General features: G+C 35.8%; 2 protein-coding genes and 1 pseudogene across 2 annotated transcripts; 2 read left to right on the plus strand and 1 right to left on the minus strand.

Annotated features, from left to right (window-relative positions):
- Positions 1 to 4,184: 4,184 nt before the first annotated feature.
- LOC149896212 (uncharacterized) lies at positions 4,185 to 5,308 on the minus strand. The gene is made up of 3 exons (XM_090118373.1): positions 5,303 to 5,308; positions 4,896 to 4,999; positions 4,185 to 4,731 (listed from the first exon to the last, which is right to left on the minus strand). The coding sequence occupies exons 1-3, from the start codon at positions 5,306 to 5,308 to the stop codon at positions 4,386 to 4,388; spliced, it is 456 nt and encodes a 151-aa protein (XP_089974499.1). The 3' UTR covers positions 4,185 to 4,385.
- A 712-nt stretch (positions 5,309 to 6,020) lies between these two features.
- On the plus strand, positions 6,021 to 9,138 carry LOC149896213 (uncharacterized; annotated as a pseudogene).
- A 4,100-nt stretch (positions 9,139 to 13,238) lies between these two features.
- Positions 13,239 to 14,950, plus strand: LOC149896214 (uncharacterized). The gene is made up of 2 exons (XM_090117936.1): positions 13,239 to 14,753; positions 14,845 to 14,950. The coding sequence occupies exons 1-2, from the start codon at positions 13,356 to 13,358 to the stop codon at positions 14,851 to 14,853; spliced, it is 1,407 nt and encodes a 468-aa protein (XP_089974062.1). The 5' UTR covers positions 13,239 to 13,355; the 3' UTR covers positions 14,854 to 14,950.
- The last annotated feature ends 143 nt before the right edge of the window (positions 14,951 to 15,093 follow it).

Consider the following 15,093-nt stretch of genomic DNA (forward strand, 5'->3'; position numbering starts at 1 on the left):
AATATTAAATAAGTTTGTTAAATAGGCATGACGACAGTATCCATAAATGATCGTATTAGTGTTTTTAAGGGAAAATGTACAATAAATAAATTCAATATAGTGACTTAGAAATCTTAAAACCATTAAGATTAATGAGATTATCAATAAAATAAAACATTGAAATTCTGCAGTTAGCCATTTTGACTAAAACACGCGTGACGTCACGCATACGTAAACAACTCGCGTCAGATGTGTTTTGTTGTTATGAATATGTTGAGAATACGCATTTTTATTTATTTTCTATTGTTTCACGTATGCTTTATCGACTCAGAACAGAAATACAATTGGGAATTCACGAATACGTGGTTCGGGGTTCTCCGCACCAACTTTATACAATCATTTCTTATTATTTCTCGCTTGAAATAATTACTAACACATTTTTGAGCATTATTTTTATGTGGATTCATACTGCAATACTGCACACCACTCATAAACTTTGAAATTCGTTTATATAACACATATTATATAAAGACTTTTTTAATTTTCTTCACAATGCGTACAAATAATTACGTATTTACCAAAGTTTGACGTCACGCCTACGCCATGACACCTGCGAGCTGTTTTGGCACAGATATTAAATATTTTTTGAAAAATGGCTTTAATCTTCGTTAAATTTAAGTATATTACCGAAATATAGGGTTTTTCTTGTATAGTAAACGTATACACACATTATGGAAGAGGATTTCAAAATCTTTCGTCATGCCTATTTCCAACAACACGAGAGCAGCGAAATATTGTAAAAAACAAGTAAGTAATACATAATTATAAGTATGTAGCTCAATAAAACTAATTTAGTGCAGAATTTTAAAGAGCAAAAGCAGCATCAACTGAATAACCACAAAATTATGATAGCTACCTAATACTAGAAAATTTCACTTATAGGCCAGTAGAAATCGACACTAAAAAACCCTAAATTCGCAAAGCACGATGTAGATTTGAATTTTTGGTATGTTGTTTGGATCAGTTAGGGTGATGTAAATCCCAATTTGCAACTTCGAAAAAGTTGTGCTCGCTGCGCACCACGTGATAAACTGCGAAAATTTTGGACTTTTTTCACTTTTTGCTCTAAAAGTCATAAACTATGCGTTTCCGACAAGTATGATTCAGTACATAAATTAAGGTTATTAAATTTGCAACAATTTAAGCCTAACCGCAGCCCTCTAAACCTTATAACGACTAAACTGTGGCCATTCGAAGATGGTTCATTCTTCCCGAAATATTGAAATTTTTAGTTTTGCTCCCGTTTGAAGCAAAATATTGGCAAAAACCGCTCGTTCTATGAGAAGTTCGTATAATAAAGTTGTAGTGCATTTAATTTTCTTTCATAAGAGCATAGAACAAAGTCTGTGAGACAAATAGTTCACTCACAATATCTGAAAAACAAAAAGAAGGTAGAAATAGATTTTTAAAGAATTGAAACTGAGGGCATATAAAATCATAAAAAGGATAATACTTTTTCATTTGCAGGATAGGTAATTAACAAAATTACAAAGATAATTAAATTTGCAACAATTTAAGCCTAACCGCAGCTCTCTAAACCTTATAACAACTAAGCTGTGGCCTTTCAAAGATAGTCAGTTTTTCCCGAAATTTTCAAATTATTAGTTTTGCTCCCGTTTGAACCAAAATATTGGCAAAACCGTTCGTTCTATGAGAAGGTCATAAAATAAAGTTGTAGAAATTTTAATTTTGTTAATTACCTATCCTGCAAATGAAAAAGTATTATCCTTTTTATGATTTTATATGCCCTCAGTTTCAATTCTTTAAAAATCTATTTCTACCTTCTTTTTGTTTTTCAGATATTGTGAGTGAACTATTTGTCTCACAGACTTTGTTCTATGCTCTAATGAAAGAAAATTAAATGCACTACAACTTTATTATACGACTTTCTCATAGAACGAGCGGTTTTTGCCAATATTTTGGTTCAAACGGGAGCAAAACTAAAAATTTGAAATTTTCGGGAATAACTGACTATCTTTGAAAGGCCACAGCTTAGTTGTTATAAGGTTTAGAGAGCTGCGGTTAGGCTTAAATTGTTGCAAATTTAATTAGCTTTGTAATTTTGTTAATTACTTATACTGCAAATGAAAAAGTATTATCCTTTTTATGATTTTATATGCCCTCAGATTCAATTCTTTAAAAATCTATTTCTACCTTCTTTTTGTTTTTCAGATATTGTGAGTGAACTATTTGTCTCACAGACTTTGTTCTATGCTCTAATGAAAGAAAATTAAATGCACTACAACTTTATTATAAGACCTTCTCATAGAACGAGCGGTTTTTGCCAATATTTTGCTTCAAACGGGAGCAAAACTAAAAATTTCAATATTTCGGGAAAAATGAACCATCTTCGAATGGCCACAGTTTAGTCGCTATAAGATTTAGAGAGCTTTAATTAGGCTTAAATTGTTGCAAATTTAATAACCTTAATTTATGTACTGAATGATACTTGTCGGAAACGCATAGTTTATGACTTTTAGAGCAAAAAGTGAAAAAAGTTCAAAATTTTCGCAGTTTATTATTTGCGTATAATCTTTTTTCTACTTTCCCAAATTTTGTAATTTTGTTAATTACCTATCCTGCAAATGAAAAAGTATTATTCTTTTTATGATTTTATATGCTCTCAGTTTCAATTCTTTAAAAATCTATTTCTACCTTCTTTTTGTTTTTCAGATATTGTGTGTGAAATATTTGTCTCACAGACTTTGTTCTATGCTCTTATGAAAGAAAATTAAATGCACTACAACTTTATTATACGAACTTCTCATAGAACGAGCGGTTTTTGCCAATATTTTGCTTCAAACGGGAGCAAAACTAAAAATTTCAATATTTCGGGAAAAATGAACCATCTTCGAATGGCCACAGTTTAGTCGTTATAAGGTTTAGAGAGCTGCGGTTAGGCTTAAATTGTTGCAAATTTAATAACCTTAATTTATGTACTGAATCATACTTGTCGGAAACGCATAGTTTATGACTTTTAGAGCAAAAAGTGAAAAAAGTCCAAAATTTTCGCAGTTTATCACGTGGTGCGCAGCGAGCACAACTTTTTCGAAGTTGCAAATTGGGATTTACATCACCCTAACTGATCCAAACAACATACCAAAAATTCAAATCTACATCGTGCTTTGCGAATTTAATGTTAATTTCCACTGGCCTATTACAATACTACTTTATTTACAGATTTTATACAAAATTTGGCATCCCTGGAGTAATAGGGTGCATTGATGGTTCTCATTTTCACATATTCACTCCAAAAAGAGACATGGAGCATTTATTTTACTGCAGAAAGCATTTCTACTCACTGAATGTGCAAATGGTGAGATATCACTCAACTAATTTATATGTACTAATAAAATTATAAATGTTTATTATGTTATACCAATATAATTTTTTAAATTGTAGATATGTGACAGTGAATGCAGAATTTTAAATATTAATGCCAAGTATGGAGGTGCCACCCATGACGCTTTTATTTGGGAAAACAGTCAAGCCAATAGGTACATCCAAGACTTACACCGGAATAATGAACAAGTGTGGTTTTTATGTAACTATTTTTTTACATGTAGGTTGTTCCAATTATAAATAAAGACATAGATAATTAAGTGATAAGGTTATTGTCTGTTGTAAGATTATATAATTCAATATGCAAAAAATATTTTTTCAGGGGATTCTGGATATCCACAGAGGCCTCGGTTGATGACACCAATCACAGATGCTGCTGAAGGCACTCCACAGGCAAAATATACTACCATCCATGGGAAGGCCAGAGTTGTGATCGAAAATACTTTTGGAAGACTCAAAAATAGGTGGAGATGCCTTAGTAAGGACCGCACATTACATTACACCCCTGAGAGGTGTGCTTCGATCATAATGGCATGTAGCGTTCTACACAACCTAGCATTAGATTTTATGTTGCCTGATCCTGAAGACGATATAATATATTCTTCTGGATTAGGCGTTTCAACATTTTCCTCTCTAGAAGAACCTTTTCGCGAAAGTGGTTCTTCAGATGAATTGATTCGCAGTAGAGCCATAAGAAACATGTTAGTAGATAGGATTAATCGGCTTCATAATGTAAATATAGTTTAATATGTTTGAAACAAATATAATGTTCGTTATTTACAAAATAGAAGTACCTTTAAGATATTACTTTCATAAAATATATAATTTCACCATCTCATTCGCACGACGCCCACTGCTGGACTCAAGTATGAGTATAGATTAAGCAAAATAAATTTAATTCTAACAAATACAAAATGTTTTCTTTTTAAGAAATTGAAGTGAATAGTGTATAGGTATATAGTCTGTTAACAATCCTTAATACAAATAAAATGAAAAATCAGACACTATTCACTTCTTTTCTCTAAATATCTATTTAAAACCTTTAACGCCTCTCTCATAAAATCTAACCACTGAGCTTGCAACTGAAGCTCTACATCACGCTGACGAATCCTCTCTCGTTCTAATTCTTGCGCAATTCGGTCACGCTCCTTTTCATACTCCCTAGCATTCCTCTCACACTCCTTAAATACTTTTAAAACTAAATCTTCAGGCTTCTTCTTTTTTTTCGGCGGTTGCCACTGGGTTTGCACTGGACCTGGTGTTGGTGTAAGTGCTGGTGGCGGAGTAGGAGCAGGAAGAGGTGGAGCGACTGTGGGTTGACTGCTTGTTCCTGGAGTATTCCATTCATCTGGAAAAGTTGAGATTCAACAATCAACGTAAATACTATTCTACTAGCTTTATCAGGAACTTTTTTTTTACTTTAAGTATTTGAAGATCTTATTTTTAAATGTTTTGTTGTTACTTGTAGTTATGACAAACAAAAGAGTTATAAGGTATATAAGTAAGTCCAATCTTCAGGAATTGGTGTATATTCATAAGCAGCATCATCCACAGTCAATTCGTCTACAGTTTCTGTAGCAGGTACACCTGACAAGCTAACATCCTCTCCACCAACAACCTATAAAAATAAAAAAGTATAATTATTATTATTATTTTATTTATTAATAGAACAACAGAGGTCCACTTGTGAGTATAATTTCTTAATTACTATGTTAGTTTACATTTTTTTATACAGTTTACATTTACATTAATTTAAGAAAAACGAAAGCTAGAAGATTCTTATAAACTAATAAATATTGCAATTATTAATTAAAAAGTTACAATAAAGATGTTTTTCTCTGTATAAGTGTTATTTATAAAAACAATGATGACACCAATATTGGACACAGTTCCAGACTCGCCAGAAGCACACTACACGAACTTGCATGTCCGGGCAAGAAACACAATTGAACGGACAATTGGGCTACTGAAAGCACAATTTCGTTGCTTGCTTGTGCATAGAGTGATGCATTATTCACCTGAAGCAGCTGGCTCTATTGTGAATGCTTGTGCTATATTACATAACATTTGCAATAAGCCTAACATTTGTATGGAACAAGTGAGCGACGAAGAATTGCCTCAGGAGGTCCAATTAGATCCTTATGTTGATATGTTGAACGTTCTGCCAGCAACAACCTGGCACTAAAGGAAGGTGTTGCTACCCGGAATGCTCTTGTTCAGAGTTTGTGTGAAGTGCGAGACAGCAGTAATCCACCTAAAAAATAATAAGAAAATATCATATCCCTATAATAAAAAAAAATCATTATACGTGGCTGAAATTCTACAAAGAATGAATCACACTCGTCTTGTCATGCACTGCTCTCCATGCACCGCACGAGGGAGCAGCGCATTGAATTTGCAGAAGCAAACCAAATGATACCAATGCAAAAATTATGCCCCCGACACCGCTCACCCATTGAATTAACTGGAGAGAATGTGGGCTATTTTCGGTGCCAGAAGGACCCCTGCCGTAATGCCCGTGGCAGAATAACACGGGCAAGAAACACGTGGTTCGAGAGAGCAATAATTAACTACTGTACCTAATGTATTGTTTCACCGGCCGGTGGAGTTATGAGAGGGCAATCGAGAAAGACCCAGACATGAGGGGGGGGGGCTACAATATTTGTCGATGGTACAGTTTCCGACTGGTATAATTACTGTCGCGAGACTGTAGCAATAGCATACCAGCTGGAGAAACTAGAGGCAATTGGCAAGGTAGGTGGCCCTGGGAAAAATTGTCCAGATTGATACCTAAGCCTTCGGGTGTTAGGTTATTTTTTTTTTGCCACCCGGAAACAACTTTTGCTTTATAAAGTATGTTTCATTATTTTAGGTCGACGAGTGGAAAGCCATTGGGTGTTGGGCCTCATCGAGGATGGGAGTGAGGACCTGAGACTGGAAGTTTGCCCAGAAAATATAAGGTCAGCGGAAGTACTAGTGCCCCTCATCAAAAAACATGTTCTAGAGGGGGACTACTATACATATAGACTACTGGCAGGCCTACGATTGCTTGGCAGAACATGTGTATATCCATGAAAAAGTGAACCACTCGGATCCCGATAGTCCCTTTGTGGCTCCAGATGGGACTCATACCCAGCGAATTGAGTCCCAATGGCGGGTGGTTAAATGTTGGTTTAAAAAAAACAATTATAGCCAACTGTCCAACTTTGCAGATGTTATAATCGAGTATCAGTGGCGGAGATGGGTCCAAAAAAATAAATTGGACCCATTTTATGAACTAATAAAAGCTATAAATCATGTCTATAAATTTTAATAAATATTTTTTTTAATCTATTAATGTGTTTCATTTCACAGGCATTGAATTGTTTGCCAATGCAAATGCGAAAATTTGTGAGCATGGATGTTTGTTATCTTTCACGTAAAAACTACGGAAACCGATTAAAATGAAATTTCGTATGTTAGAGGGGACTACTATACACACAGACTACTGGCAGGCCTACGATTGCTTGGCAGAACATGGGTATATCCATAAAAAAGTGAACCACTCGTATCCCGATAATCCCTTTGTGGCTCCAGATGGGACTCATACCCAGCGAATTGAGTCCCAATGGCGGTTGGTTAAATGTTGGTTTAAAAAGAACAATTATAGCCAACTGTCCAACTTTGCAGATGTTATAATCGAGTATCAATGTCGGAAATGGGTCCAAAAAAATAAATTGGACCCATTTTATGAACTAATAAAAGCTATAAATCAGGTCTATAAATTTTAATAAATATTTTTTTTTAATCTATTAATGTGTTTCATTTCACAGGCATTGAATTGTTTGCCAATGCAAATGCGAAAATTTGTGAGCATGGATGTTTGTTATCTTTCACGTAAAAACTACGGAAACCGATTAAAATGAAATTTCGTATGTTAGAGGGGACTACTATACACACAGACTACTGGCAGGCCTACGATTGCTTGGCAGAACATGGGTATATCCATAAAAAAGTGAACCACTCGTATCCCGATAATCCCTTTGTGGCTCCAGATGGGACTCATACCCAGCGAATTGAGTCCCAATGGCGGTTGGTTAAATGTTGGTTTAAAAAGAACAATTATAGCCAACTGTCCAACTTTGCAGATGTTATAATCGAGTATCAGTGGCGGAGATGGGTCCAAAAAAATAAATTGGACCCATTTTATGAACTAATAAAAGCTATAAATCATGTCTATAAATTTTAATAAATATATTTTTTTTTAATCTATTAATGTGTTTCATTTCACAGGCATTGAATTGTTTGCCAATGCAAATGCGAAAATTCTTGTTGTGATTGACAGCGCCGCGGCATAATGTACCTAAACGGCGTTTGCATTGACTATGAAGTTATACGGCTTAATACAAGGCAATATTTTTAAAATGACGGCGCTGTTTGTATACGGCGTAATCTTACGAAATGCCTTGGATATGTCCAAGCTATAAAAAGTTTCATAACATGTCACTTTCAAAACCAATTTAAATTGAGGAGGATTATGATGCGAGAGAGTGAGAAAACTATGCAAAAAGACAATTCTGTAAACGCAAAGTGCACATTGTGCTCAACATATTAAAAATATTAACAAAATATTAAGTAAAGGTTCTTACAAAGGTTTAAAAACACTTTTGAGAACAAAGCATTGCATTGATCATAGTTCTGAAAATATCCAAGTAAAGCGTCCGTATTGTGTAATGTGTTTCATTCTCTAAACCATCTACATCAAAAACCGATTCAGCTAATATTAATTGCGAAGAAGAAATACCCAAGAAAAGTCTAAAATAATTGACAGTTATTTTAAAAAAGAAAATTCAATGGAAAAGATGATCTCTAGAACGGTCTGTAAAAATGGTGTGCCTCTCAACTGACGCTGTTGTGCTCCCAACTTACGCTCAATTTCGCGCCTAAATCCTCTTACAAAAGAGGAATCGAAGTTTTTGCTTGACTTAATAGAAGGCAGTACAATTATTACAACAAAAATAACGAACGCCACCAACAACAAAATGAAAAACGAAGAGTGGGTTCGATTGACCGAGCGGTTCAATGTCCAGGCTACGAATTGTCCTAGGACACCTCAGCAGCTGCGCTTGAAATGGAAAAATTTAAAAAAGAATTCACGCAAACGCAGCACTAAAGGGTCCGCGAGACGATCAAGTGCACTAGACAAGTCTACGTGCTTGAAGTGAATATTGATCGTTTACAGGATCGTTTACGGCTGGACCATACTTGACAAAAATTTTGATTGACGGCACTTGAACCGCCTTGCGCTTGATGCGACTTGACGCGACTTAACAAGTTTTATTCATTTGCGGCCGGAACATCGAAGATGGCAGACGACGAACCGACGTTGCGTTGGCGGCAAGCGCCGACGTAATTACCGAGCGTGATTTTGTGTTACTATTAATATCTCTCTACAGAGATTATCCTGCATTGTGGAAAATTAAAAGTAAGGTCGCTTGCTTTATCAAGCATAGTCAAAGCACTTCGAGTATATAAACCTGCATACACCGAAGATTTATTGAAGAAAAAAATTAATGCTTTAAGAACCAACTTCAACAAAGAAAGAAAAAAGATTGAACAAGCACAACGTTGCAGCATACAAGTACAAACTCAAATTCGACGATAACTGGAGTGAAGCCGAAATAATAAAAATAATGAAACAAAAATCTACTATTCAACGAGTAACTAAGGCTATAGAAGATATTAATTTGGTTCCGGTGTATACTTCAATACGAGAAATTTCTGCTAACAAGAAAATTATTAAAAAAAAAAAAGTATTTTTTAAAAGTTCATTTAAAAAATACTTTCATATTCAAAAAAAATACATGTTTAAAAATACTTTTCATGTTGATTAGAAGTGTTTTTGAGTTTTTTTAGTGCCTATTCATAAATGTTTACGTTGATTATTTCAATTATTTAGTTTTATTTTGTCACAAATGCAAAATTTCCTAGTGAACGCTTTATTTTTTATTTGACGTATTTACAGGTACCTTTTTTATTTATATGTCTATAATTTAGGTTTTGTACAATGTACCAAGTACATTGGGACTATAATAGAAACTACACATATTGAACTTACTTTTAAAATCACGACGATTATAATAAGTCCTTTAAACATCCTGCATTCAGCTACGTGAATTGCTCGACGGGTATAAACCAAAGGCCAATTTTCTAGAGATACTAATTTTATCAACCAAAATTCGTTTAATCATCAAAATTCGTTTAACCGTCAAAATTCATTTAATAATCAATATTCGCTTAATCATCAAAATTCTACCAACAATATTTTGTCGTTATTGCAAACACCCCGGCCATACGATTGAGCAATGCCGCAAGAGGCAATTCAATAATAATAGATTCCGGAATCAAAATGTAAGTCAACCTCGTGTGAATTTTGCCTTGAACGAGCCAAATAATATTGAGGACGCCGAATTTCATCAAAGTCAAAACGGGTATGATACGGTCGATTGTATCGATGTTCCTAACAATATGCCGACCTATCCAAAAAAACGTTTAAAAGTCCCGACTTGGTGTCGCACGGGACGTCCCCATCAAAAGGTCGACACCGCGAATCCACAAAATAATAAAGCGCAGTGACAGACTTGACTGAAGAATCGAGAGACGCAGTGACAGACTTGACTGAAGAACCGAGAGACATGCTACCACTACCCACCAACGTTACCGCCAGAATTGTCCATGATCTGGTGAAGCCCTTGTACCTAGGGCACACTTTGGTCATGGACAATTTCTATAACTCGCCTTTACTTGCCCGTTTCCTAAAATCGAAGAAGACAGACTGCTTCGGAACTCTTTGAGTAAATAGAGAGTTTGTCCCCGAAGCCATCAAGAAACTGCAAAAGCACGAGCTTAGGGAGGGCGAGATCGTCAGTAGCTACACTGAAGATTTGGGTGTCGTGTTGTGGCGCGATTCCAACATTGTGTCACTGATATCGACTTATCATGATGGTGTAGTTGGGGGAGCCGAGAAATATGGCCGGTTTAAGTACAAACCTAATGTCGTGCTTCACTAGAAGTGGCATTTGCCGTAGTTGACTTGCTATATTTCTTCCGAAATGAAAAATCTCATCTTCTTTTTCCCGACTTAATGCCTGATCTTTAATTGACTCCAGTGTTTCTATAGTTTTACTGATATGTTGAGGCAGTGTTTTTTTTATTCTTTTTCTGTTTGAAGGCACAACAAATTGAGATCTATCTGATGTACTTGGTGAAGTGATGGCTGGTATATCTGGTGATTCGATGGCTGGAATGTTTGGTGATTCGATGGCTGGAATGTCTGGTGATTCGATGGCTGGAATGTCTGGTGATACGATGGCTGCAATGTCTGGTGAAGGGCATGAATGCTCTTCGCCTTCATTAGAATTTTCCTGTAACAAGAAAATGAAAGCAAATTAATATCATACTATGTTTTACTTTTTTTAGGTTCCAAAGACAGCTGAAGAATGGAATATTATTTCAAGAGGATATAGTAATCGTTGGAACTTTCCTGGTTGTTTTGGTGCTCTATATGGCAAGCACATCAATATACAACAACCAAGTGACAGTGGAAGTGATTTTTTTAATTATAAAGGGTACTTTAGCACTGTACTGTTAGCACTGGTAGATGCTAACTACTGTTTTACATATATTGATGTAGGCAGCCAGGGTAGATTGAATGATGCCTCTATATTTAGTAATTCAATACTTAAAAAGAAATTGGAAGATGGGACCCTGAATTTTCCTTCTGGGGGTGTCATTTTAGGGGATGAAGAATTTCCATTAAAACACTATTTGATGAAGCCATATTCTCGAAGATTACCACTGACAGTTGAAAAGAAAATTTTAAACTACCGCCTTTCTCGGGCCAGAAGGATAGTAGAAAATGCCTTCGGTATAATAACGTCCAAATTCAGAATATATCGGACTCCAATATACTTGGGTCCTGATAAAGTTGACAAAATTGTCAAAGCAACTTGTGCACTTCACAACTGGCTCATGAAGACAGCCTTGCACAATTATGCACCTGTCGGAATTGTAGACACAGATGATCGACCAGGTTCTTGGAGACAGGAACCTTCTTCAAGTAATATTGCAGATCTTGTGCAACAAGGAAGTAATAATACATCTCGGTTGGCAGAACAAAAACGAACTGACTTTACAAACTATTTCACCGGAGAAGGTGCCGTTCCATGGCAAAGAAGCAGAATATTTTAAAAAAACCTACCTAAGTTCCTTCTATGTTCGTGCTTATATTTGAATAATAAAAACTAATTACTAACTAAAATAAAATTATAGTTTATTATAATTTATTAAACTTACCACATTCTGAAAGGTTTTCCTGCTCTTGATAACACCCGACAGAAATCTGTCAGCAATTTCAAACCACGCCAATGAGGGAACATAAATGTCATCAGCGCCAGATCCAGTCCCAGTGGATTTTTTAATTTTGGCTTTTTCTTGCATGTATGTACTACGGATGTTATTAATTTTGCTGTTTACATCTTGGATTGTACATTCCATGTTGAGGTTATGAATGATGCGTTGTATTGCGGCATTTCGTGCGTCTTTATTTTTGCTCTACAAACCTCACCATCTCCCGTTCACTCCACTTTTTCTTGGATGTCGCCATTTTGTTTTCAAAAAATGAATCCGAGTGAACTTGAAAAGTAGAGCAGAGTCCGAGTAAACTCGGACGAGTGCGCTCGGACCGAGTACGCTCGGATTACATGTTTACACGTTACGAGTAGCGTCCGAGTAGTCATCCGAGCTCACTCGGTCCGAGCGTACTCGTAACGTGAAAACCCGCCTTTAGAGTAGAAAATATATACTTCGAACTTACAATTTCATATTTAAAAAAAATGATAATACTTAATTGTACTTTTTTTTGTTAGATTTTCTCGCAATTTAATTTTATTACGACAAATTTATGCGCTCGGCTTCATTTTTACTTACTTATTTTAAAACTAGACTATATTTCCTTTAAAATGAATGCATAATATATGCAAATTATACAGGATATGTCTATTATTTTAAACTAATAAAAATGACTCGGCACGTATCCTAATCCTAATTACCGATGGCGATCTTGTTCCGTCAGTCAAGATGGCCGCTCGCCGCTCGGCCGGGCCTGTGCAGACGCGTATTAAATTCGTCTTAATAAAATATTCCTTAATATTTTATTTGGACATGAATACATAAGTTTTGATAAAAAAAATGCATACCTACTTGCTAATAGTGGTAAGTGGGGATTACCACAATTAGCAAGTATAAATTTATGCGTATCAGTAGAAAATAGGGTTTACCCTTCCAGGAATAAAAGACTTAAAAAGGTATAAAATTAGATTATATTTTTCATATGTATATATTATTAATAAAGAATTGAATTATTAAAAACAAAACGTTTTTTTTTCCTTGTCATAATTTGTTTCCCACAATTATTTATTACAAACACAAATATTCTGATTATTACATAATTTTAAAACAAAAATATTATTAGTGTGGGATGATAAGGTGAGATGAATGATTAATTTATGTGTCTGAACGTGTGTAAGATTAGTTTCTGACCGATGATTAGAATGAAAGAACGATAGACTATGATTGAATCAATGAGTGAATGTGAAGTAAAGAGCGAATGAGGAATGATCTTTCTCTTTCATTGGGATCGTGGGTGAAGACGGCTGTTTCTCTGTAAGATGTTTTCTAAAAATTAAGATTGTGGTCCGAAAATAAATCTCAAGAAGTTCAAAAGTGTTTTTCATTTAGCCCCGATCCTACAATCTTGGGGGCTCGTCCAATTGAAAGAGGAAAATCGAAGATTACGACGGAAAGACGATCGGCGGGAAAGTAAGGTTATCTCACCGGGCGAGGCGGCGCGGCGTGGTACAACTTTTCATGCTAATAAGACGACGACGACTAATAAGACGTATTCCAATAAGACGACAACTACAAAAGACGCAAAGATGGGAAGAAAGGATAAGAGAAACAGCAGCAGTTTTAATATTGAAGACGAAGGAAGAAAAGAATTTAAACAAAATGGCGGCGACACACAGCAGCAACAGAACACACTATTCATGACGGCGGACCTTATACCGAAATTTACCGGACAGGACTCTAATTACCCTGTACAAAAGTGGATTCAAGATATCGAAGATAACGGATTAATATTTCAGTGGACACCATTACAGCAACTTCTTGTTGCCAAGCGATCTCTAAGCGGGACGGCGCTTCTTTGGCTTAAATCGGAACGACCATTTAAGACATGGCAGGAGCTGGCGGAAGAAATATCAAAGGAATTTCCATCTACGTGGGATACAAAAACGGTACATGAATTAATGAGTGCGAGAACAAAACAGGCGAATGAAAGTTGCATTGATTATCTACTCATCATGAAGGAGATGGGTAAGCGCGGCAAATTAGCTGATTACGTGACTATAAAGTACATAGTTGACGGTATTATCGATGATGAATCCAGTAAGATTATGCTATATGGGATTAAAACGTACGCGGAATTAAAAGAAAAGCTGAAAATTTATGAGTTAGTAAAGTCAAAAACAAAGAAAGTTAGTCCCAGTCAAGACCGTCAAGAAAAGCCTACAAGTGTATATTCGAATTCATCTCATGTAAGAAACCCATTACGTTGTTATAATTGTGGCGATCGCGGGCATGCCTCATCAAGCTGTCCTAACAAAGAAAAAGGAGCTAAATGTTTTCGTTGTAACTCATACGGACATATAGCATCAGCATGTGATTTGAAAACAACGGGCGCATCAAGATTTCAAAATAGAAGCATTCATAAACAAGATGGCGTCAGCGCAAGCGGCGGCGATAAGAACGAAATTCAATCGCAACAAATCGGAAGTATGAAAAGAACGATGTTCGGATCTGTCGGCGAATCAAGTTCCGATCTGAAGTTTGTCGGTCAAGATGGCGGCATAAGAATTAATGAACGAATGATTGACTATGATTGCAATGAAGTTTGTATTAATCAGTTGACAGATGACAAGTCTCAACAGGTTATGAAGATTGTAAACAATGACGAAATAACAAAGAAAAGTGAAGAAAAACGTTTGAAAAAAATAATTTTGAATAATATTGAAACCACAGCGCTCATGGACAGTGGTAGCGACGTGAATTTGGTCAACGAGGACGTTTATTTATCGATGTGTACTCCAAAATACGACGACAATGTTGTACTCACCGGTCTCGGCAGTGCAAAAGTTAAAACACTTGGACATTGTATTGTGAAGTTACGAATAGACGGGCGTGATTTCGAACAAGAGACATTTTATATTGTACCTAATAACTGTATGCCTTACTGTGCTATTGTAGGTCGTGCGTTCTTGAGCAATGTTTTTATGGTAATGGATGAAGGAACAGTGTTTGTTTTTCCGAAAGGTGAAAGTTGGATGACGAAAATTAATTGTTTTTTTTCTACTGTTGATCTTGTAGGTACAGTAAGTAATGAAAGTGTGAAAGATGAAGTAGTGAGGTTAGTTGACAGCTACAAGCCACAGCAAACAAAGGAAGCTCCAGTGGAACTGAAAATTACTTTGATGGATGAGACACCTGTTGCACAGCGGCCACGCAGACTGTCACCTAAGGAGCAGCACGAGGTTGACAAGCAGATACAAGAATGGTTAAAAGACGGCATTATAAGGGTAAGTTATTCAGATTTTGCTAGTCCTCTGGTATTGGTAA

Source organism: Colias eurytheme, chromosome 29 (assembly GCF_061535395.1).
Source record: "Colias eurytheme isolate Ceu_HAF_F1 chromosome 29, ilColEury1 Martin Lab GWU primary, whole genome shotgun sequence".
Taxonomy (NCBI): Eukaryota; Metazoa; Arthropoda; class Insecta; order Lepidoptera; family Pieridae; genus Colias; species Colias eurytheme.

Bases quoted from the DNA above. Each gene is read 5' to 3' on its own strand.
- LOC149896212 (XM_090118373.1), bottom strand. The intron at 4,732-4,895 runs AGATTGGACTTA...CTCAACTTTTCC, and splicing joins GAATATACACCAATTCCTGA to AGATGAATGGAATACTCCAG.
- LOC149896214 (XM_090117936.1), top strand. From the start codon at position 13,356: ATGGGAAGAAAGGATAAGAGAAACAGCAGCAGTTTTAATATTGAAGAC.